At 38.9% G+C, this 25,650-nt stretch overlaps 1 protein-coding gene across 7 annotated transcripts in view; it reads left to right on the top strand.

Moving 5' to 3' along the window:
• Positions 1-25,650, top strand: part of IFT81 (intraflagellar transport 81) — a 158,261-nt gene that overhangs the window by 79,429 nt on the left and 53,182 nt on the right. For all 7 annotated transcript variants that reach the window (XM_031442660.2, XM_031442656.2, XM_031442662.2 and 4 more), the window contains 9 exons: positions 9,520-9,709; positions 9,825-10,538; positions 13,284-13,448; positions 13,980-14,083; positions 14,615-14,795; positions 17,051-17,140; positions 19,474-19,539; positions 19,853-19,963; positions 20,932-21,016. In XM_031442660.2, the coding sequence (XP_031298520.1) occupies positions 13,305-13,448; positions 13,980-14,083; positions 14,615-14,795; positions 17,051-17,140; positions 19,474-19,539; positions 19,853-19,963; positions 20,932-21,016 (781 nt within the window). In that variant the 5' untranslated portion in view covers positions 9,520-9,709; positions 9,825-10,538; positions 13,284-13,304. The remainder of the gene's footprint in view (positions 1-9,519; positions 9,710-9,824; positions 10,539-13,283; positions 13,449-13,979; positions 14,084-14,614; positions 14,796-17,050; positions 17,141-19,473; positions 19,540-19,852; positions 19,964-20,931; positions 21,017-25,650) is intronic.

Genomic DNA, 25,650 nt, shown 5'->3' with positions numbered 1-25,650 from the left:
GAAAAAGTGATTCTCAGCTAGAATCGATTTTGTCCCCCATGGACATTTGGCAATCTCTGGATATTTTTCGGTTGTTAAAACTGAAGGAACTGGAGGGAGAGTTATTGCTACTGATGCCTAGTGGGTAGAGGCCAGAGATATTGCTAAATATCCTACAGTGCACAGAGCAGCATCCCCTACCTACCAACACACACACACGCACATGCATACACACGTGCACACGCACACGCACACACAGAGCAAAGAATGATCCAGCCCAAAATGTCCGTAGTGCTGAGGTTGAAGAAACCCTGTGTAAGATGGAGACGGCAATGGTAGCTAACTCCAAAAGCTGCTGTTAGGGTCCAGTGGGATCACTCGTTCAATAGCTGTCATTTCTACTCCCCCACCCCCTTATAAACTCCACGACGGCTGGAACCAGATGATTCTAGATCAACATTAGGTATCACCAATGACTCGAAAATGGAAGGTGCTAAGTAAATTGTTATGAACTGAAATACGTATCAGATGAGTGCAGATCAACAAATGGTAACTATTATTATTATTGTTATTGTTATTATTATTACTATTACTCATTATCATCAAGACTGTCTTTCCAGACCCTGCTCTGTGCATGGGGTATAATTGGTCCTCAATATTTGTTGAATGAAAGAATGAATAAATGAATGAGAAATGGAGGGGTATTTACTCATTAACCACTAATTTACGCGGTTTGGAGAGATATTGGAAACTCTTGGGAAACAGGCCCAGTTTTTTGGGTTTTTTTTTTGCAAAGAGGAATTTTGTTCGTCAAAGAAATGACTTGAAAGGATTGAGACCTCAGCCAAGCCAGAGTCGGGGGCCTGACTCAAAGTCATGTAGAGTTTAGGACGCACATCTTGCTCGGCTTAGGCAAAAAAGGAAAACGGGCCAGGTTTTGTGCGAACTCGCTGTGAAACAAGAGCTGTTTTCAGGGCCCAGGAACACGCTCTGTCCCATGTTTAATTTCTTCCATCTGTCTGGTATCTGACCTCTGCTGCCCTCTAAGCCATTGCCACACATTGTCTGCGCATGTTCCCATATAAGGTGATCTCTCTCTCTCTTTCTCTTCCTCTCTTCCCCTCTCCCTCTCTTTCTCAGGGTTGGACCGCAGCGGCACTTCCTCCACCCTGCTCTCCCTCTCTCGGCCTTCTCTGGCAGGCTCTGCTGTGAGGACGGATGGCTGGAGAGCGGGAAGGGGCAGGGGGCTGCCAAAGAATGTGGCAGGTTTATTTTTGCTCGGGCTGCATTCTTTGCCAGGCCTGCGGGCCCCAGCCACTTGGGGATGTCACATGCCGATAAGACAGTGGGGGTGACTGAGACCTGTGGCTCAAATCTGCAACACCCCAGGTGTGAGCCGTCGTCACGGAGTGGGGGGGCTGTGGGGTGGGGTAGGCAGGGACTCTGAGGTCATGGGACTCGCCTCTTCCCACTGCCCAGTGCCTGATTCCCAGAAAGAAGCTTGAGCCTTCAAGGAAGCAGTTGCAGGAACTGAGATCTGTAACCACTTAGGCCCATCTCTGCACAAGACCCAACATCTGTGGCAGAGTGGAGAAGGATTATCAGGGTGAAATTATTAGCTGTATGACCTTGGGCAAATTGCCTAAGCTCTCAGTTTCCTTATCTGTCAAAACTGTATCAACAAATCTACTCAATACTATTGTAGTATCACAGTGCAATGTAAACTCCATGTGGTAGTGATTATTGTCTGTTTTGTTCCCTGTGGTTACACCAGCACACAGTAGGAACTCAAATATGTGTTGAACAAATTAAGTGAGATAACGAACGCTTTTAAGTATTCAGCACCCCATAAATGATAGCTGTTACTGCCCATCCAACAACAGCAGATTTTTATTAAGCACCTGTTAAGTGCCAGGCCCTGATAGGTGCTGGGGATACAGCAGTGAACAAGGTAGACAAGGTCCCTGCCCCAAGAGAGCTTATGTTCTGAGGAGGGAGATACATGATAAAGGTAATTCAGTTCCGAGCGTACTAAGTGCTATGGAAGAAATTTAAAAAGGGATGTGGAAGGGATGTTTTTCAAACCTTTTGACTGTGACTCACGGTAAGAAATATATTTATTGTGTGACCCAATTAACACACATGTATGTTTATTGAGCTGAAATAAAACTTTCACAAAACAATTTGTGGTAGATGGTCTGCAAAGATGTCTGCCAACAGTTTGGCAAGCATCATTCCTGGTATGCACTCCTCTGTCAAGAGGCAGAGTCTGTTTCTCCTTTCCTTGAATCTGGGAGGGTCTTATGACTTGCTCTGACCAATAGAATGTGATGGAAATGACACTGTGCTTGTTCTGGGCCTCAGCTTGAAGAAGGCTGGTGGCTTTCCCTTTTATGCCCTTAGGACCCAGCTGCCATGTAAGGAAGCTCAGATTAGACCACTGGATGATGAGAGACCACCAGGAGAAAGAGAGAGTCCAAAGAGGGAGAAATGGCAGTGGGCTCTGAGGTTCCTGAAAGGAGGGAAGCTATCTTGGATGTTCCAGCCCCAGACAAGCTCCCGGCTGCATTCAGTCACACGGCGACCCCAGCAGGTGCCAGGTGGAGCAGAACTGCCAGCTGAGCCCACCTCACCCATAGCCTTGTAGGTGGAAAGGTGTTGTTTTTAAGCCAATAAATTTGGAGTGGTTTGTTACACAGCAAAAGTATTTCTGACACAGAAGTATTTACCTTTATCCTGTGTGATAGTTGCTATTCCACTTCATTTCAGTTTTTTAAAATGTCAGTCAGGACCCACTAAACTGATTTCAGTACCCACTAATGGGCCATAATCCACAGTCTGAAACACAGTGATGGAGAATGGCTGGTAGGTGGATTACTTTAAGTCAAGGGGTCACGAAAGGCCTCACCCGAGAAACTAACGTCTGAGCTGTGACCTGAGTGAGGAGGAGCCAGGCTGGTGAAGGCCTGGGGAAAGAACAGCCAGGCAGGAGAAACAGCAGTGCAAAGGTCTTGAGGCTGGGGCGGGTTCGGTGTGTCTGAGCAACTGAAAGGAAACCAGTGGTCAGGGAGTAGAGAGAGAAGGGAAGCCTAGAAGGAAATCGGGCCTTACGCCGTGCAGCACCTGGGACTTCAGCTGTAGGGAGCAAACACAGCCTGGAAGACTTGGGGTGACCTCCCAATGCCCTGACTGCCCATCATTTTTTTTTTAAACTGAGGTGAGATTTACATAACATAAAATAAACCGTTTTAAAGGGGAAATTCAGCACCATTTGGTACATTCACAATATTGTGCAACCCCCACCTCTGTCTATTTCTAGATTTCCATCACCCCCAAAGGAAATCCTGTACCCATGAAGCAGTTGCTCCACATTCTTTCCTCCCCCTCAGCCCCTGGCAATCACCAGCCTGCATTCTGCCTCTATGGATTTGCCTTTTTCTAGATACTTCATATAAATGGAATCGTACAATATGTGGCCTTTTTTTGGGTCTGGCTTCTTTCACTTAAAGTGTTTTCAAGATTCATCCTTGCTGTAACATGTCTCTGAACTTCATTTCTTTTTACACCTGAGTAATACTCTGCTGTATGTTTATACCGCAAATTGTTTCGCCATCCATCCGTTTGATTCTATAATTCCATCTATAGCACTCTTACAGACCTTGATTTGATGTCATCAGCCCAGGAGGGAGGAAAGATCTTGGCAACATGAAGGAGAAGACTATTTTGTGCCCTGCTGCTCCTGGCCTTTTCTTGTCCCCTCCCATCAACCTTTTCCTGCATGATTCTGAGCTTCCTGATGGCCCAAAATGCAGATCCACTGCTGGTTACCCTTAAATACTCCCCCTAAATTCTATAAATACACCAGCACTCAGCTGGGAAAAAAAGAACTTGAAAGGCATCTGAAATGAAAATACACATTTTTCCCATCACTGGCCAAGTGTTTTCTCTCCATCTTCCCCTTCTTTGATTCCAGAGTAAGCGTTTAGATTTCAGACCATTAGCCCTACCTGGGGAAGAAAAGAGTTTCCTTGGCAAAGCCCTTGTAGGCAGAGAAAGCCAGACAGTGTGTTAACATTGGCCCTCCCACACAGAAAATCCCTTTGCCTCACACAGAAAATTGCTTTGCCTCAGTGGCTTGATTTATGATCCTTCTTCCAGATTGCTGAGCCATTTAGAGCCAGTTTAGGGGTTGATGAAAATGACTTTGGGATCAGGCAGACCTGTGTTTGAATCTTGGCTCAGCCAGCTGCCAGCTATGAGACCTTGGGCCCTCTATTAACTCTCCAGGCCTCAATTTCCTTAATCATGAAGTGGAAAAAACAATACTGCCCTTGCAAACCTGTCATGAAGATTAAAATGAGATGATGTGGGTGTGGGCAGTGTGCCAAAATGAAATTAGGCCTAACTCCGTGCGATGCCTGGAACTTCAGCTGGAGAACCAGGGCAGCTTGCAGATGTGGGAGTGGTTCAGCTGACCATACAAGATCTTTCTCAAAAAAAAAAAAAAAAAAATCTGTCGGTCAATTTTTATTGTATAATTCAATTTATAATTCATTCCGTCTGTCCCTCCAGATCCCCACTTTGCCATTTTCTCTCTGGAAAGCCAGTTTGCACTAGTGATTTCAAGGGATACCTGCCCCTTTGGTTCCCTGTTGGGTTTAGCTAACAGGAGGCCAGGCAGGAGATCAGAGGGTGGGAGGAGAGTGAGGTCAAGACTGGTTGCATCTAAAGGCTCCTGTTGGGCAACCTTCTCTATTACAGCTTCTGTGTCGGGCTTCTGGGGCCTGTTCCCTTCTCTGGCTGCTTCAGGTTAGGCTGCAATGACTGCCTTTGTTTTCTGGACCCTTGTTGGTTTCCATAAACCTGACCCAAACCTTTAGAAATAGTCGTTTTTTAAGCTCTCCTCAGTTGCCCAGAGTGTGCCTCCTTTATCCTGCCAGGAAGCTGACTGATACAGAGATTACCCATTTGAGTTCACAACTCAGATTTGCTAGAGGAAGTGTATTATAATCAACTGAATTCCAGCTCTGAAGCCCCATCCTGTCATTCCTGGGCATCTCTTCCTTACACATATCCTGGAGGTTGCCAAGTCCTTGTGCCCTTCTGCAGTGACAAAGCTTCAGAGAATCACTTGCAATCTCCTGTCAGTGGCCCATCCCTGTGACTGCTTGGTCACCCACCCATCATCCCAGGCTGTCTGGTCCTTTTAGGTCCAGTGGCACTGATGCTTCGTGTCAGGCCTGAGACAAGGAAAGCTTGGACCACACTGGAAGCCACTGGACTCATGGTGTGGCCTCCTGGGGGTTATTTCCACCTTCTCAGGAGCCACCCCAGATTTATCAACCTGTGATCCTTTCCCAATCTTCTTAGCATCTCTCTTGTGTCTTCTTACTCTGGAAGGAACTTTTCTCCCCAATCCTCTTTTGATGACAGCCAGTATAAACTCCCTCAAAGACTTTAGACCTTTACAAAAGACAGAAGTAGAGCTTCTGATTTCAGCCTGAAAAACTCAAGGTGATGCAGATTGTTTAAGAGGAGGGGAAGCAGAAGGAGTACACACATAGTTGATATTTTAATAAATTCTGACACATACATGAAGTATTTAACAAAGTTCCTGACATGCAGTAAGCCCTCAGTAAGTCATGCCATAATTATTATTTGAGCCCAGTAAGAATGTTAGATGCATTCTATACTTCAACCCATACTTACAACCAAGGAGCTAATATGAATTGCATATTATTTTGGCTCCTCTACACTGCCCATGAGTCTCGCAAAACCCATTTTAAAAAACCATTTGACAAAAATGTGCCAGGCAGGCATTTAATAAGAGCTCTGGAACCTCATCCATTCAGTTTAATGTTTCACATATTATTTACCTTTTAACCTTTTAGGAAAGCACATTCTGCTACTCACAAGATTAAGTTGCCAGGGCAGAGACAATTTAGGATATCTCCAAAACTCAATTCAAGTTTCCATTTAAGTTTAATTTCTTTCCAAGTAACCTAGATGGCAAAGGCATTAGATGACAATTAATGGATGATGGAATAACCCACTTCCGAATTTGTTCCTGTGTCTGGGTCATTTTTCCCAGTTTTAAAAGAATGAGATAAAGTGGGCAGTATGCAGAGTAGCCCCAGATGGGATAGCATCTTGAAAACTGGCATTCGCTGAATACTCGTGCAGAATCCAGAAATATCTCATGGTCAGGATGAAAGGTCTAAATTTAATACCAAAAACAGAAAATTGGCTTGAATTCCCTGTACTCTGCACAGGAAAGTTCTTGTTTGAAAGCTCTGAAATGAGAAGAGGCTGGAGAAATTAAGTGCATGGCATCGTCAGATTTTTGTGGGGACCCGGAGGGTCTGCTGTTATCCCAAGACCCCATTTGGCCCATCGGGGAAGTCTGCATTGAAAAAAGATAATTTGTTTGAAGGAAATAAGGGAGAAGTTTCACACTGATACACATACTTCCCACAATATAAGTACAATCTCATTTCTTCCTTTTCTGGTTTTGCTTACCCAGCTTTTAAGATTTAACCACCTCCTTACCTGACCACCTGAACAGGACTGTTGTTCTTGTTTGCATAGTATCTCTACCTCTGGTAACAGAATCCAGCCCTTCCTTTTGAGGAACCATCCTTACCCAGTCTATTGCTATGCCCATCAGAGTCATAACAATTGATTCAGGAATGGTCTGACACACTTTGGACCAATGAGAGTTGCCCAGGGAATTTGCTGGAACTATTAAGCAAAGAGTCTGCTTTTATTGAGTTTGCTAGGCTAGAAGGATGGAAGCCTCTTGTTACTAACAGCCCACTCAGGAAAGTGGAGTTGAGAGACAAAGAGATGGAGGGAGAAAGTCAAGATGACATCATTGAGCTCCTAGATCAAGCCATACCTGAAGGTAGTAGTATACTTGGAATTCACAGTTGCATGAAATGATGACCAGTCTCTATATTTTTTATCTAGTACTAAACTGAGTTTTGAAAAAACACTTGACCGAGAGTCAGAGGTTCATAACTGTGAATGGTCCTTGCCGTATCTACAAGGTTAAATAAGGGAGCTAGAAGGGGCAGCTTCCACTTTCTTTCTCATGTCCTCCACACTTCTCCCCACCCTCTCCTCCACTGGAGATTGGTGAACATTTAAAGGATAATACCACATAACAGCATTTTCTTCTGAAAGGGCTTTGGCTTAGAAGCAAATTGGGGATTTTAGTGCTTTGGTAGCAAAGGATGAGTAGGTTTCAACAACAGTCTGTTGTTACAACCAAAAACTGCTAAAGAATCCACAGCTTTGGTCCTGTTGTCTGCAATCAGAGCATCCAAGAGGCCAAAATTAACAAGACCGGGAAGGAAAAGACAAATCCAAGAGGACCAGCCCTCCATTTACCCATGCTCCTGATGTACATACCCTGCTCACAGGACTTAGTCAATGGAAATGCTTTATCCATAAGAGTGGAGGTCTGTACGTGAGTTTTCATAGCAGCACCGTTCATTGTAGTCAAAAAGTAAAAAAAAAAGCCAAATGTCCATCAACAGGTAAATGGATGATCAAAAATCCATACAATGAAATATTATTCTGCCGTAAAAAGGAATGAAGTACTAATATCTGCTACAACATGGATTAACCTTGAAAACATTACACTAAGTGAAAGAAGCCAGATGCTAAGAGCCACATATTTTATGATTCCATTTATATCAAATGGCCAGAAAAGGCAAATCCATAGAAAAGAAAAGCAGATAGTGGTTGCCAGGAGCTGAGAAGTGGTAGGGTTTTTTTTTTTTTTTTTTTTTATTGCAAACCAGGAGATGATGGCTAAAGGGAATGGGGTTTTTTGAGGGTGGGGAATGAAAATGTTCTAGGGTTAGATAGCGGTGATGGTTGCACAACTTTGTGAATATGCTAAGAGCAACTGAGTTGTGTACTTTAATTGGGTGAATTGTATGTATGTGGATTATATCCTAATAAGCTACTAAAAAAGTCAGGGTAGGAGTGGGAGTCTTTCAGAAAGTCTGTCTCCTGTGACTGAGACTTCCCTTCACCTATTAAAAGCGTCAACCATAGATCAGCCAAGAGGCATCTTTAGGGTTTACAAGGAAGACTCAATATAGCATCTAAGGAGAAAAAAAGTCTTCATGTGGGTGGCTTCACTTGGGATGTAATCAGCAATGCCTTCACTGTGGTAAAATTGTTGCTAAAGAGTTCTTCCTGGACTCCTCAATGAATCTTTTTATCTTAAACGAATTAAGGGGTGGTAGCAAGTCTTCCTTTGGCCTGTGTGTGGGCCTGATAGATAGGCAGGGACCCAAGATGTGCAGGCCTCTCTAGGTCTCTCTGTTTTGCTTCAGGTTGGAACATGCTTCTCAGTATATGGATCCCAGGAAGCATGCTGATGGGCTTCAGATTCTTTCCTTTGTTTCAGAGCAATCACATTAAGCATAAAATTAACTCAAGTTTGAGTGCAGAGAGTAGATTCCGTTGCTTACTTGAATTTACACAGGATTGAATTCTTATAACTTAAATGTGTGGTGTTTCCATAACAGCAGCAACAGGCAGAGGAGGAACTAAAAACTGCTAGAAAAGCCACCCTTATCTTTGTAGAGCCTGCATTTGTAGACTATAGAAGAAGCATATCTAACCATCTGATTTTTTTAAAAGAAGGGGAAAAAAGGGCAAATGTCCTTAGCTCTTCTAATGTCAGGCATTGTTCTGATCGCTTTCCTTGTATCAACTCACTCAATCCTCATATCAACCCTTTTAGAAAGATATTATTATTATAGCCACATTTCAGAGATGAGGAAATGAAATAGGCGAGGCCACACAACAGCAATCCAAGATTCAAATCCAGGCAGCCAGGGGAATCTTGTAACACACCCAACAGGATCGATCAAGTATTTCATCCCTTGTATGCATCTTTCGTTGTTACTCCCAGACTTACTTAAGTTATTTAACTTTTCAACTTTTTAAATGTTGCCTCCTCCAACTAGTTTTAAGCTGCTATGAGCTGGGACCCGTCTTAGTTTCTCTCCAAGTGCCCTGCAGCCAGCAGTGTACTCATCTTGGAATATCCTGTTCCCTCTGCCCAAATAACTCTCCCCTTTCCTGTTTGGCTAATTTTTTACTGACTTTTGAACACCACCCTGTCTGATGGAACCTCTCCTGAGAGTACAGTCCCTACAGCTCCAAGTAAAGTTGGGACCCTACATCTGGGTTCTGCCATCATTGAGTCCTTTTATTATAGTATTTATCATAGTTGTATTGGTGTTGCCTGTTCAACTGTGTCTCTTCCCGAACTAGACTGTCAGCTCCATGGGGACAGAGGCCAGGTAATTCCACACCCACCACTGCATCCCCCCAGCCAGCACAGAGGAGGGCATACAGGAGATACCTAATTCGGAATTTGTTTTGTTTTGCTTTCTTTTGTAAATCTGATGCTAAATCTTTAGTTGGTTTCTTCCAAGGTGTTTGAGCAGGCAACTAAGTTCTCAGGGTGTAAGGAATTTCGTTTTTTATTCCTTCTCATTTCTTCATTGCCAGCTGACATCACCACATACAGCGGTCTCCAGTCTAATAGGTGCTGTTCAAAATACCATTCACCAAGATCTCCCCCCACAGCCAGTTGGTGCAATCCTGGGGTTCTGTCTGCTGTGGTAGTCTTCCTGGCCTCCTCTGTGATCTGGGCATGAAGATTTCCTCCCACCTACCTCATGGAAGGCTCCATGAAGATGTAAGTAGGACCTTATTCATTTCTGCAGGTGCCTAAAAATCGGCTCTCAGAAGCCAAAAGGAGCTTAGGCCATTTACTTTTCTTTCTTTCTTTTTTTTTTTTTTAATTCTTTTAGGCTCTCAGCATATTAAAAAATTTTGGATGAAAAATAATTAATTCCCACTACAGGCCGTGTGGCCTAATAACATGACAAAGAAGCTGAAATCTATGATGAATGTGTCTTCTTTTCATCCCGCCAGAGACTACAATTGTTCCTACGTATAACCTAATTTGGAGATAGTTATGTCAAAAACCTAAATTTGAAGCTCAGGCCAAATGCTTCCTCAACCCAAATCCCATCGGCCCTGCCTCAAACAAAGAAGTCATTACCGATGTTTGGTGAATGAAGGAATGAAGGAAGGAGGGAAGGAAGAAAAGAAGGAAGGGAGGAAGGAAAGAAAAGACACATTTAACATGGTTAAATAACGGGTTAAAAACGAAGAGAAGATTTTGTTAACTGCCAACTGCAGGACGTTTGGGAAAGTTTATTGCCACGGTAACAACCCCCCAATCTCTAGGCTGTCTGCAGCGGCTCAGAACGTGTAAACCAAGTTTGCACGTGGGCTCCGCACGCTCGGCACCACATCTGAGGAGCCCCTACCTCCTGAGTGCGCGCCCGCCCGCACCGGAGCCCCGCCCGCACCGGAGCCCCGCGGAAACTCGCCGACCTTCCCCACCGGAAGTGACGTGTCCACGGCCTAGCAACCGTTGCCAAGGAGCTCGTCTCTAGGAACCCATTAGAGCCCGGATGCCTCCTGGGGGGAAAGTGGTTTCGTGAGGAGAATTTGAGGTAACCTCGCTAACCCGCGTTCGGAAACTCCCCCGAACCCCGAAATAGAAGCGAGCGAGCTCCCCTCCTCTTTCCCTTCTCAGCACCACACCTCGCAAGTGAAGGGGTCGCAGCAAAGCCCCCACATTGAGGGTTAGCCCCTGTGGGGCCTCGAGGTGATCCGGGGCGCTCCCTGGCAGGATGAACCGTCATGGGGCCCAGAGCAGCACCCGCGAGGTTCCTGGGTCGTATGTGGTCCCCTCCCCCCGAGCCTCGGGGGCAGAGGGGTGAGGACACTATTTTGGGGAGTCTTAGGAGGCTGCAGGTCCAGCGCTCTTGCGACTCTGGGACCAGGGCAGTGTCGTTTCTGTCCCGAGTTGTGCCAGATAAACGCCTGTCCTGGTTTTAATTCTTACCCCCACCCCCTCAGGTTCTTATGTGGGTGAGTGCTTGTGAATTATTGTGGCAGCTTTCCGCTGGAATAGGGAAGAGTAATTGCTTTTGCTAATTTTAGAACCCAGAGCCCACTGGGCATAGACAACCTATCTGTTCAGTACGTCTTTGTCCTTAGCGGGTGACCATCTGAAAGCTGGTGGGCACCTAGGTGGGAAACGCAGTTAGTTTCTTTTCCTGGTAACGTTTTACTCGTTTATCCATGTGTTTTGTTTTTTGGAAAAGGAAAAAAGAATATATATTTGTGTGTATATGTTATGTTTTATATATGTAATTTCTACATATATAACGCCTAAATGATTTTTAAAAATTTTAAAATATGTCATTTCATTTTTTATTTTGGGAGGGGGAGGTAATTAATTTTACTTATTGAAGAGGTACTGGGGATTGAACCCAGGACCCCGTGCATGCCAAGCAAGCACTCCACTACTTGAGCTATGCCCCTCCACCTAAAAATTAAATATATCATGTGTGAAAGTTGTGACATGGACTTTTATATAAAATACTTTCAACAGTGGAAAAATTGCTTCTCCAATGTGGATTTTTATTTAATTTATGCAAAGGTTTTCCTTTTACAGCTTGAAGGAAACTTCACATTAAACTACATTGGTTATCTTTTCTACCATCTTCTGGCTTATTTTTCAGCAATAATAATCATTTACTCATAATATTATCATAATTATAGGGAAATGATAATATTTATACATTTTGATGTTTTCTAAATATCCAGCTCCACCCACTGAATGTAAAAAAATCTATTTCAGAGCAAGGTTCATGCAGCTCCAACTAATATCTTACATAAAATGGCATCTCTTCATTCATGATTAAAAACTATTAGGGATCACTGAAGTATTTTTTTTCTTTCTTTCTTTCTGTAGCAGTTCATTTTTTAATTCATTTTTTAAAAATTGCTGGTTTAAAAAACTGCTTGCTTGCAACTTTCTACCACTTATTCCCATACTAAACATGCAAGAAACATTAGGGGTCTTGGTTAAGCTGTTTCAACAATTAGTCAGATAATCAATGTTTTTAAAAATTTATGATCTTTCTCACTGCCACCTTGTTTAGGCTTATGTTTTTTTCTGACCTTGGGCCTGTGAACAAATTCATTAAGTCTAACAGAAGAAGCCACTGTTTTAGATGCAGTGGGTATTCAGAGATAGAATTAGGCAGATATGTCCTCATGGAATTTACAGTTTAGTAGAGAAGAGAAACTGTACAGTAGTAACTAGTACAAAATAGAAAAGTAACTCCAGGAGAGCAGTACAGATAAAGTGGTCAACTTGGAGGGCAGGTGCTGCTATTCTGATGCAGAACGTGGAGGGCAGCGATTTCCTGGAGGAACTTGCATTTGGAGGGCAGGGCTTGAAAGACAGGTAGGATTTAACCTCTGGAGGGTGGGTCGGCGGGGGAAGGAGAATAGTCCTATAGTCCTAGGCAGAGAAAACGGTATTAACTGAAGGCAGAGGAGGAGAGACTATTTAGGGAGCAGTGATTATTTTAGCTGAAGTTTGAAAGGGTGAAAGGTAACAATTTGGAAATAAAATCGGGAAAGGCGAAATTGAGCTAGATCTTAAAGAGTCTCAAAATCCAGGACTTTGGACTTTATTTTGTAGGCAGTCAGAAGCCTACAAATGATTTGGAATGTGAGAGGCAGAGACCCGAACTATTGAAGGCAAAGGAGATGAAGGCCTGAGTTACTAGAGCCAGTGCCTACAAGGCCAAGCCAATAACGTCAGTGAGTAAAGAGTAGCAGGGGAGGAAAACAAAACACACCCGAAAAGCACATACCCAGGCTGAAGCTTGCAGCCTCTCCCCAGTTTCAGACGGCTGTGGCCTTATACCAAGTGGACCCAGGGTTGCCAGATCTGATTTTCAAGAGAAATTGGAAATTTGGATTAATGTGGACTGCTAATAAAGAAAAAAAATTAGAAGCATGTCTACAGGCTAACAAGTTTTTATCCTTGAGTAGAAGTTGTGGAGCTGAATGGGAGAAATGTTAGTGTAGGTGGGATTTATTATTCATTTGTCTATGTTAATTTGATGTTAATTCATGTGATTGTTATTACACCAGATGCATATATAAAAACACACAGCATTAAGTGTTAACAGTATTCATAATAAAGTCTGCATACTCTAATTTCTTTCAACAAAATAATCCTTTCCACAGCAGTTTGCATGCCATGTAGAATTATACTTTCTATGCCTACTTCTTATGAACTTAATACTGATTTTTTGTTTACTGTATTTTTGTTAACACAGAACTTTGTTACCAACAAATTGGATTTTTTTTCCTGTATTTTTATTCTTTAGTTTAAATTATAAGGCCTAATTATGAGTGATCAAATCAAATTCATCGTGGACAATCTCAATAAGGAGCCTTTTAGGAAGAACTATAATTTAATCACATTTGATTCCCTGGAGCCAATGCAACTATTACAAGTTCTCAATGATGTTCTGGCTGAGATTGACCCAAAGGTAAGAATTTTCTCTTTCTCTGTGATTAAAAGGGCAGCAAGAAAGTCCGTTTCTGCCACTAAATATCTGTGAGTATTGGACAAATTACTTAACCTCTCTGGGCCTAATTTTTCATGCCTGTAAAATGGTAGTGCTTTTAAGTTTTCTCTACTACCTCAAAAATAAATTATCTACTTGTACCTTATTTAGAAATTATTTGTCTGCTTCCAAACATAAATAGATTTGGTCCTGGAATGAAAGTGCTCGTACAAAAGGTTTTATTGTATTGCAAGTTAGCTCATGTCTCTCATACACCGGCCTTTTCCACTGGAGGCTTTTTTAAACTTGACCTTCTTAATATGAATCCTGATTTGACTTGTGTGTACCCTCACTTGGAATCTAGGGCCTCCATACTTGATCTGTTTTTATGAAGAGACCCCATTGTGACTATTATGCTCTAGCAGAACAGTTTTGTCAGTGGGATTAAATATTGTTCTTTGTTAGATACACAATAACAACGTTTTTTTTTTTTTCAATTTCTTTATTTGTTAGCAAGTTGTGGATATCCGAGAGGAGATGCCAGAGCAGACAGCCAAACGGATGTTGAGCCTTCTTGGTATCCTTAAATACAAACCTCCAGGAAATGCCACGGACATGTAAGAATCTGATCAAGTGATGCTTTCTTAGAGCTGTGCTTTAGTAGCCAAACCTTCATAGGCTACAGTCAGTCTTTCTAGGCAATACCTGTACTCCCCAAGTCAGTGGCCTCAAAACATCGCTGAATTTCAAAATAATCTTGAACTTTTAATGTTATTTTGTCACGCAGACGTCTTAAGTGGGTCAGTTCTTTCTCCTAATCAGAAAAGTCAGGCAAATCCACTATTCTATTTTTTCATTTATCTACCATAAAACAATAACTTAAAGCTGCCCAGTAAATGAAGTGAAGTATTAAGGCTGACCACGCCAGTTAATGGTTCCAAAGCAACCTCCCCATATATTCCAGTGATATATTGTGGGCCTAATTTTATAATTGTTAATGTGCAGACTGACTTTAGAATAGCCTTGGTTTTATTTTTTTAAAAAGTCATGGAAAGTCATCAGGAAATTGTAAATTGGATTTTGAGCAATTGTTAATCTCTTTTCAAGGTTTACTTACAAGCCTCTGTGTGTTTATTTTCTTTTTATAGGAGTACCTTTCGTCAGGGCCTGGTGATTGGAAGTAAACCTGTAATTTATCCAGTGCTCCACTGGCTTCTTCAGAGGACTAATGAACTGAAGAAAAGAGCATATTTAGCTCGTTTTTTAATAAAACTTGAGGTACCAAGTGAGTTTCTTCAGGATGAAACTGTGGCTGATACCAATAAACAGGTATATAATATATAAATGGTATTTTTAAGCTATCTGTAGTGGGTTGCAAGGTGTACATGTTGAAATATATGTTGACCTCTCTTAAGTTTATTTGCTATCTGTATTACCTGGGGCACCAAGGTAAAATAAGTTATCAGCTAACGTTCAACTGTAATCATGTATGAAAATATTGACTGTACACAAATACCATTTTGATGATTAAAGTATGTGGTTAGCAAAAAACCCTAAAATTAGGATTTTAAAATTTAATTTATTATTTAAGAAATGTGGGTAGATAGGATCCTGGACTTGGAACTGCAGAGCACTTTGTTGATCAGTTAGTGACTATTACAATTTGTCATCCAAATCAGAGAGAAAAAGGACTATCAAAATAATTACACCAGACACAACATTGTGAACTGACTATAACTCAATAAAATAAAATTAAAAAAAAAAAGTTACACCAGAGCAAAAGATGTGAACTGACACTACCCCAGTTAAATTGGGACATGTGAGCACCTTTAAAGATTGTGTGTAGGCAAAGAAGCCAGGCTTGTGCTCTCAAAAGAAGGTCCCAAGCAGGCAGAAGGTAGAGAAAGGACCAGGAATTTGAAATTTCAGTGCTCTTTCCTCACCAGAGTTTTGGGGTGATACTGGGTTCTGGCCTTAAGGTCTTAAAGCTCTTGACTGCTCAGGATTCTGGCTGGGCTCACTCCTGGTCCTGGGATTTCAAAGCATTGCCCATCAAAGATTATGGAAGGAGAGGATTCAGGCTTAAGATTTGAAAGGACTTTGGTTTGGAAGGAAAAAAAAAACCTCTGTTTAGCACTTTGTGTTTTTGTTCCATAGTGGGTACATGGACTTATTTGTGCCCGTATGTTGTGAACAGTTTGTCAGTCTCTCTCCCCAATGGATTGTGAGGTCTATGAAGACAGGTATCATGTTTTATCCATCTTTGTTTTTCTCCAGGGTTTTGTAGGGTTGCTTCTATATGGTATGTGCCCAAAATTTTGCATTGAAACAAAATGATCAACTGAATGTTGAATTTTCATCCATATATTATGTTATTTTGCGTAGCCATGGTGGTCACTCAAAAGAGTCAGTATTGATCTCTTAAGACATTTCTAGGGTTGAAAGTTTTATGCAAATAATTATGTCAAACTTTACATTAGAAGCCATGAGAAAAGTACAGCAGAATGAGACCACCACAGCCCTTACTTTGAAGACTTTACATTATGTGAGAAGTAGAGAAGTGAAAACATGAAGTATTTTCTCTTCCCTGCCATCCCCCGTCAATAAATTGGATAAAAACTAATGCCTCTGGAGGAAGTTTATTAATAGTTTTTACTAAATATGCCCAGCTAATTATTAATGGAAAATTAATAATAATAAAGACATATTTGTTCTTGAAGCATCTTTTGAGTTGTGTATATAAAATGACTTACACAGTTAGCCAGTCATTTAGCAGAGAGCCTGATTAAAAATGCACATTGTCTTTCTGAATGAAGAGTTTTAGAATCATTGATTTACAGATTTGCAGGATATTATCAGTGAAGAAAAAATGTTATTAATTTCCTGTCATTATCCACCAAAAATACTATTTAAAAAAATTTTGGATAAGAGTTGAGATTTTTTTCATTCATTCAGCTATTTTTTATTGAAAACTTTTATCAGTTATGCACTATTCTAGGCCCCAGGGATACAGAAGTCTACATGAGTAATATGATCTTTGTCCTCCTGGCTCTCACTGTCTAAAGGAGGGAGGCAGACCAGTAACTAGCAATTACAATTTTATACGGTATTTACTCTGATATCATGATACTCTGATATAGGATAGATACAGGGCTAGAGAAGGCTCTTTGAGGATAGTGAGGTCTATGCTTAGACCTGGAGGATGAATAAGAGATACCCAGGCTGGGGGTGAGGGGGTCATAGGTATTCTCAGAGGAATAGGGTGTGGAAATTGAAGGTGAGAGTATGGACTATTCCAGGGATTGAAAGAATACCAACATGGCTAGAGTACAGAATGTGAGTTAGGAAAGTAACCAGAGAAGTCTTTAGTGACTGGATAATATACACCTACTTTTTTGTGTCCTATATAAATGTTTAAGGATGTATTTTAATGCTATTCTATAATGATTTAAGTAATCACTGTAGGTTAATAGATAACTTTATTAAGAAAAGCCTACTAAAAATAATAAAAATAAAAAATAGAAAAAAGAAAAGCCTACTGAATCTAGTCATTAGTTTATCATTTTTTCAACTTGTTCTTTTAGTATGAAGAGTTGATGGAAGCCTTTAAAACTTTGCATAAAGAATGTGAACAGCTCAAGACATCTGGATTTTCTACAGCAGAAATACGAAGGGTAAAGGAAAAAAAGCATCATAATTTTTCTGGATTTGAATAATATTAGATTTAGCAATTTTATTTTTAGTTAATTCAGTATGAGTCTTAAGACTATATGGAAACTAGTGATAGCAAATGGCAGATTTTCTCTTGTAGGGCGTTTGCTGGTTCTTTACTGAAGAAATTAATGAGGCCAGGCTGAATTCATAATGGATTCTTATGCACTATGTAGACCATTACCATGGATTAAAAGTAATTTAATTTTGGGTCTTTATCTAACATATATACATTGGATATATGTTATAGAAAATAGAGAAAAGAACAAAGAAGGAAAAGATCCAATTGTTAGCACTTTGTTGTACTATATCCTTTCAGGTTTTGTGTGTGTATATGTGTGTGTATTTGGGATCACGCTGTATCCATAATTATTTGTATCTTATTATTTTTTAATCATTACATTGTGAATATATTCCCATGGTTATCTTTCTACAATATGATTTTTAATGACTAAATAATACTCCATGGTACAGATAGTTTAACCATTTTTAGTGTTTTGTTTTCATTTCTTTCTGTTATAGATAATGCTCTGATTATCTTCTACATAAATTTACTTTGGGATATCTGTGATTGTTTCCTTAGAATAAATTTCTAGAAGTGGAATTCTTATTAAAGCATATGAGAACTTTTAGGACTTTTGATGCATGTTACTTAATGTTCTCCAAAAATATCTTTATATTCTCACCAGGCATATAAGTTCTTTCTCTGAACACTTGCTAATTCTCACTTTCATAGATTTTGTACTTTTAGAAATAAAAACTTTATCTTCTCATTTAATCAGGACTTCTAATGTTAGTTGCTTCCTCAGGGAGGCCTTCCCAGATTCTTCAGATAGATTAGTTCCCCCAATTCTTTTTGTTTTATAACATTGATTACACTTATGATTATTTTAATGTCTGTTTTCCCAACTATATTCAGACCCTATGAGGGCAAGGACCATGTCTGTGTATCTTGTTCACCACTATATCCCTAGTGCCTATCACAGTGCCCTGCATATGGTAGGTTCTCAGTAAGAGTTTGTTGAATATACTAGATATGAAAGATGAACGCACATCTAATGCAAGAGAAAGACCCACAAGTAGATACTTATAAAAAAGTATGGAATAAGAGATAGATGTTCATCTCCTGTTCCTCTATTATGTCATGTGAGTGAACTCAAATGATAAAATAACCAAGATTCTGTAATTTTAATTTTGTTAATTATTACCAAATTATTTTAAACATATTCTTTGTAAGGAAATATGATTAAGCTAAAAGTAGAAAATAGTTCATTCATAACTCCATGCTCTAGCAATAACTACTACTTGTATTTTAGTGAATACATTTAAACCTTTTTCTTGGTATTGTATTATAAATAAATGTTATAGTCTGCTTCTTTCAAGTAATGTCATATCATGACTTTTTATCATGTCAGTCATCATTTTTCTGCATAATTTTTAGTGACTTTCATTGTGTTGTGACATAATTTACTTAATAATCTTCAAACAATTGGGTCATTTCCAATTTTTAGATATAAATAGCACCTAAGACAATCCTTACAGTGTCCCAGAGGTGAAGTTACTGGGTCAGAAAGTATGCACATTTATTTTAAGACTTGATATTGTTCTTCAATACAATGCCACCAGTAGGGAGTAACAGTGTCTATTTCCGCAAACTGTATCAATACTGACTACCATGTATATTTTTCATTTTAGTATTACTGTGAGATTTAGCTTATTAGGTTTTGGGGCTTGGTAAGGACTTTTTTTTTTGTTTTTACTGGAAATATTGTGGAGCTGATTAAAAGGAAGGTGGTTTGTTTGAAGTCTTTATTTGTAGAAAGGAATTTGGTTAATTGACAAAAGCCAGACGCAAATTTATGTCCTGAAAACACCATAGTCTTAAAAACAATTTTGATGGAAAATTGGCAGAATATATAGTTTGATATTTAATAGAGCAGATGGGATGTCAGCAGCTGTTGTTCATGTTTTTAGACCTGCACACTTTCCATTGTAGAAAATTTTTGGAAAATCACGTGCCCATATTTGAAATCAGAATACAAATGTGCCAGTTGGTAGCTTTACCTTGCTACTTTATAACCTGTTTTAGTTGCTTTTCTAGATGAACACCAAGATGCCAAATAAAGAACTCTGGTTGGGGGACAGAAATGCCCTTTATCTAAAAGGGGATCTTGGTTGCTTACGGCTCTAGTTGTAAGTGAAGAAAATGGAAGATGCGTAATCATATAAAAACCTCACTTGAATTCTACAGATGAAGAATACTTTTCCTTATAATGTCTTCTTGACTGTTTTTTAGGATATCAGTGCGATGGAGGAAGAAAAGGATCAGCTCATTAAGAGAGTTGAACGTTTGAAGAAAAGGGTAAGGCAAGAGCTAGCACTGTAAGACTTTGGCCCCAAGTCCTAAGGACTTGCAAAGATTTAGGAATGCAAATAAAGATTAAGCAAGGCGTGAGTGTACATCTAAGGATGGACTCAAATAACATTGATGGGAAGGGAATCTCCCTGGGCAGTAGCCCAGAACTTTTAAGGACCTGGAGTCTGGAACTTTCATGTCATCTCTCGGGAATACTATTTACCAAAAGGAAATGATAAGTGGATGTCTGAGTTATGTGACCTCCTAATGTCTGTCTTAAACCTGACAGTAACATATACTACTTATTCCCATACTGTAGGTGGAGACAGTTCAGAATCATCAACGGATGCTTAAAATAGCAAGACAACTTCGAGTTGAGAAAGAGAGAGAAGAATTTCTTGCCCAACAGAAACAGGAACAAAAGAATCAGGTATCCACATAAAAGTTTATATTCTCATGATCATTCAAATGCTGGAAGCTCCTGTTTCCCTTTGTTAACATGATAGAATACTCTTTTAAGGTATTTTGTGCCACCAACAGCAGAAACAATACCACATTTGGGGTTCTGTATCCTCTGTATGTATCTATACACTATCTTTTGGTCTACGCTTAATTCATGTTGTTGCAACATTGCAGAATATTCATTGTAATGTTAAGCAGTAAGATTAACTGTGAATAAAGCTTCTAGAATCTCTAAAGGGTATCCTGAGATTCTGGGGCTATGAGAGCGTTCATTTTATTCCACTGATCACAGTATTCTTTATTCTTTTGTGAAAAGACACAAAATCACACACAGTCCATGTTTTTATACTTTGCCTTCAAGAAAAAATAATTTGTCCAGGAAGTACTTCTTTTATTTTATTAAAAATCTATCTTAAAACTGAGTAGACTTGTACATTAAAAATACATATCAAATCAGCTCCAGTTCCTACGAAACGGGTAGTTTAGGTGTTTGACTCTTTTGGAACTTGACTTGGCATCAGAATAGTTACACTGCAGCAGTGAGCTGCCTTGCCCACGCCCTGAATGGTTACTTGGCATCAGCTTCTGATTCTGAGACGTGATTTCAGAGAATGCTAGCATTCCTTAGAATTGAGAAAACTGTGTTTTAACAAGAAAAGCCTGGTGCATGTATTTCTTTAACAAGTATTTTTCTTTGATCACCTAATTCAACAAATAACTAAAGAAAAATTTCTAAAAGCTTTTTTTTTAAGTGTTACATGAAAAGATATTGAGAGAACCAGTTAAATTTTTGGTTTAGCATAATAATTTCCTTGGTTCTTATTATTTGTTCCTTTTATATCACAAGAATTATGTGGAACTTGTAATTTTCATTGCTTGTCTTTGTGAGTGATAGGTTTCAAGCAAGTAATAGAGTTTTTAAATTGTATTTTAAAGCTATTTCATGCAGTGCAGAGACTACAAAGAATACAAAACCAGCTGAAAAGTATGCGCCATGCAGCAGCAGATGCGAAGCCTGAAAGTAAGTAGAAATTGTCATATGATACAGGTGATCGTGTAATGTGATATAGGTGATTGTATCAGTGAGAATATTAGTTTAAATTGATCGTCTTCCTTAAAGCAATCAACTATTGGGAATTAATTGTCATCAAGTGATAGCTCAGCATTTTGGGGCATCATTTTTCATAACTAGTAAATGACAGCCCTGATGAAGATACCCTTAAATGTTCACCTGGGGTTTCTTAATTCCCTTTCAGTGTTTTGTCAGGGTGGTGAAGGTAATGAAAACCACCATGGAGGAAGGCTCTCTGGTGTGTGAATATGTAAGATACTTAGAAAGGATGTTATGTGAAAGATGGATGGAAAAAATAGCATTATTGGTTTTCATGCCAGGCCTATAAAAAAAAAAAGAATAAATTCCTGGACCCTTAAAACTGAGTGTTTTCTCATATTTTGGGTTCTGCCAGTGACATGGGTATCCCTGTCTTTGTTGTCATATTAGCTTTACATAGAGAATAAGTTGTTCTAATATCTCAGATTATACCACCAAACCCACCCTAGTCAGTTTTTAAGTGTTTTTTTCGCTCATCAGAAGGGAGATCTTGCAAACTGGAAGTGCAGTACAAAGTTCTCACTGGTGTTGAAGACATATTCCAGTGTAAATATGCAGCTGTTAGAGGGTAAATTTATCTTTTTCTAGTATTCTGTGAAATATTATACTCTAAGATATAATACATAGAATGACTGTAATAAAGAAGACAATCAATAAAAAGTGTTGACAAGGATGTGGAGAAATTGGAACCTGCATACACTGCTGGTGGGAATATAAAATGATGCAACCACTTTGGAAAACAGTTTGGCAGTTCCTCAAAAAAAGTTAAAAATGTAGTTACCATATGATCCAGCAATTTCATTCCTAGATATCTGCCCAAGAGAATTGAAAACATATGTCTACACAAAAACTTGTACATAAATGTTCATAGCAGCACTGCTCACAGTAGCCAAAAAGTAGAAACAACCCCAGTATCCTTAAACTGTTGAATGAGTAAACAGTGGAATATTATTCACTAATAAAAGGAATGAAGTATTGATACATGCTGTAATATGGATGAATTGCCAAAACATCTTAAGTGAAAGAAACTAGTCAAAAAGACCATATATTATATGATCCCGTTTGTATGAAATTTTCAGAATAAGCAAATCCATAGAGATAAAAATCAAACTAGTTAGGGGATTGTAGGGGAGGACAGTTGTGTTGGTGGGTGAGTGTTTAGGGGGAGGAAGTGACTGCTAGTTGGTATAGAGGCTTCTTTTGAAGTTGATAAAAATGATCTAAAATTGATTGTGGTGATCGTTATATGATTCTGTGAATATACTAAAAAAACCATTGAATTGTACAGTTTAAATGGATGAATTTTATGACTATATGGTAAATTATATCTCAATAAAGCTGTTAAAAGAGATAATACAGTATTTCCTTGATTCTAGACACATAGTCTTTCCAATTTTAATTGTTTTTGCAACAGGAGTATATTTTACACTTTATATATACATTTAACATGGTAGTTGTAATTTAGTTGATGGTGTCTTATAATTGATGGCACCTTAAAATCAAGGAAACATGGTATATTTAATTGATATCTAAGAAACCAGTATATTATTCCCTGCAACGTATATGGTTAAATACATGTTAATCAATGGCTTTCCATAGAATCTCTCACTCCTCTCAGTCATAGATTCAGATCCAGGCAATACCTGGAAGTTGGTGTGCATTTAGTTGTTGGTGTCATTTGATTATTTATTCACTAAGTTTTCGCTTTTTAGGAGAATGTTAATTTTCAAGACAAAAATTTTAATGCTTTTTTTCTCCTTAGCATAATATATAATATATCTTCTCAGTATGTGTTCTTTGGATTTGATGTCCCTTCATATCTTTACTGTAAAAAATTAAGACGTCTTCAAAGTAAATTCATTAAATTGTAGCTAGTTAAAAATTAATATCAATAAGCAATTTGTTTACATAGGTCCATCCTTGCTAAGTGATTTTTAGAACTTACCACTTAATTTTTGAGAATGAAGATAATGTATACAAATCTGAAAGATTTGGTGTGCAGAAAAATAATCAATTGATCCATACAGTTTAATACAATTTAAAATGTTAGCCTGAACATGTGTTTCTACAATATTTGTTATCCTTAATTTTATTAGGTTAAATATTTTTTGCGATTATGTTTTAATTCTGATAACTAAACAGAATATCAAGAGATATTTACAGTACTAATAGTACTTCACTTTTTGAGTTGTTAGACTTTATTTTGCTTTGGCTGTCTAACCTAAATAGAATTGTTTGGGTCAGGAAATACAAACTATTTAGTAATAAAATGGACAAATAAACTTGCTCTGCTTGGGGCATCTCTTGAAATGTTGGTTTAAAATATTAATATAAGTAATATGTTAGTGGATGCCGCTAAACAATAAAATCAGTTGCATTGTTAATAGTAATAGAAATAATTGGCTCAAACCAGTAGTCCATTAATTCAATATTTATTGAACACCTGCTACACATCAGGTACTGTGCTAAGTGCTGGGAATAGAAAGCAAAGATATTTCTATTCAAGTGCTCAGAATCTACTGGGGAAATAACAAGCACTGGGCAGTTACAGTGCAGTGTGACAAAAACACCGATGGAGCTCAGCACAGGGTTCAGTGAGAACAAAGAGGCAAAGAGCACCAGACCCTAACGAAGAGTCAAATGGCTTCCTGGAGGTGTGGCAGTTGAGTTGGGTTAAAGCTGGAGAGGTAAAGGAGTGGAAGCCATTCCATGCCAATGCACAGTGACCTGAAAGAACACAAATATAGTGAGCTGAGCGAATGACAGAGAAAGAAGTGGAGATAAAAGGGCAAGCTTCTTCTGATTGCTTGTGTTTGAAAAGAAGGCAAGAGAGGGTGTGTGCAAATGATTGAGAATTGAGGGAGGACAGTCGTGTAGTGGTGTTTATAGGCTGGAGGAAAGAGTCAGACAAATGAAGATTTGAAGATTCAGGAGGAAAAAGGGAAAATTGGTAACAGCCTTTCCTGTGTCCTCCCTTGTATTCCATGTGTTGCATTGAATGTTCTACAGCAATTACTGCAATATGTTCATTGTTGGCATATCTGACTCTGACTCAACTAAACTCCAGGCTAGTCCCCAAGTCATAATTGTTCTTTCTATTTCCATGCTTTAGCACACTAGATTACACACAGCCAGCATTCAGTAAATAACCTGTTAAATAGTTAGGAGGTGGGAGTAAAGACTTAAATCCTAGATAGGAAGAAAATGACCCTTTCCACAGGTGGGAGGGGAGTCAAGTAAGAATAAAAATGGCTGAAAATATTAAAATAAGATATGTGTGCAGTATGTGTTTTTTGTGGGTGGACAGGAAGTGGGGAGTAGGAAGTTAAGGAGTTCTTGCTTTGTTCACATCTTTCTGGGAAGCAGAGCCTTAAGCATTATATTCAGCAGCCTAGGAAAAGAATAAATTAAGCTGATGTTCAGTTGATTCATTTAGTTTAACAGGATCCATCTAAATTTTTTAGTAACAAAAAATGACTTACAAAAAGTTTCTATTTGCTTAAATAACATAAAAGTTTTAGTGTAACAGTATAATTTGTATTTTTTTACAGTAACAACCATATTATAAAACATTCACTGAAGTTAATTTACCTTTATACTCTACATATTTGTGAGATTTATTATGTAAAACAAGCTATTCATTCAGTTGTAGTAGGATCAGTGAGTTTTTTTTTTTTTAGAGAGTTTTTTTTAACTGAAGTATAGTCAGTATGCAATGTTGCATTCATCTCTGGTGTACAGCTTAGCGAATCAGTTATACACACATACACACTCATACACACATATATATTCTTTCTCATTAGAGGTTACTACAAGATATTGAATGTAGTTCCCTGTGCTGTGTGGTAGGACCTTGTTGTTTATCTATTTTATATACAGTAGCTACTATCTGCAAATCCCAAACGCCCAATTTATCCCCGCCAAGGGTTTTTAATCAGAAAGTTTGCTGAAATCTTAGTGACCTTATATTTAATTTCACCAGGATTTTGAAAGATAACTTGTTAAAAACTGCATAGAAACATATATCTGCTTTTTAAGGTATATGTTAAAAATTTTAAGAGAAGAATTTAAAATGTGTTGGTAACTTTATGTTTTCTAACAGCTTTACTGAGGTAAAATGGACGTAGACTACATTGCACATATTTAAAGTATACACTTAAGTTTTGATATATGTATTCGCTGGTGAAACCATCAGCCTCAATCAAGATAACAAATATATCCACCACCCCCAAACATTTCCTTGTGCCCCTTTGTAATATCTCACTCCTGCCCCTCTTTGCCTCTCTGTTCTTCCCCAGGCAACCATTAATCTGCTTTGTTACTATGGATTATTTTTAAACAGGGAAAGTAATATTTAAGAATTTTAAATCTTGAAAAACATTTGAGACCTTGATTCCTTGTGTCTCTGATTACATATGATATGTTTAAGAACTTGAAGATGGAAAAACTAGTCATCTAATAGCCAGAGAAGCCAGGCTGCAGGTTTAATCAGAAACCGTATAGGAATGACTACCTAATTATAAGTGTGATTCATTAAACACTTT

This window comes from Camelus dromedarius, chromosome 31 (assembly GCF_036321535.1).
Source record: "Camelus dromedarius isolate mCamDro1 chromosome 31, mCamDro1.pat, whole genome shotgun sequence".
NCBI lineage: Eukaryota > Metazoa > Chordata > Mammalia > Artiodactyla > Camelidae > Camelus > Camelus dromedarius.
This window is presented reverse-complemented; position numbering and strand designations above follow the sequence as displayed.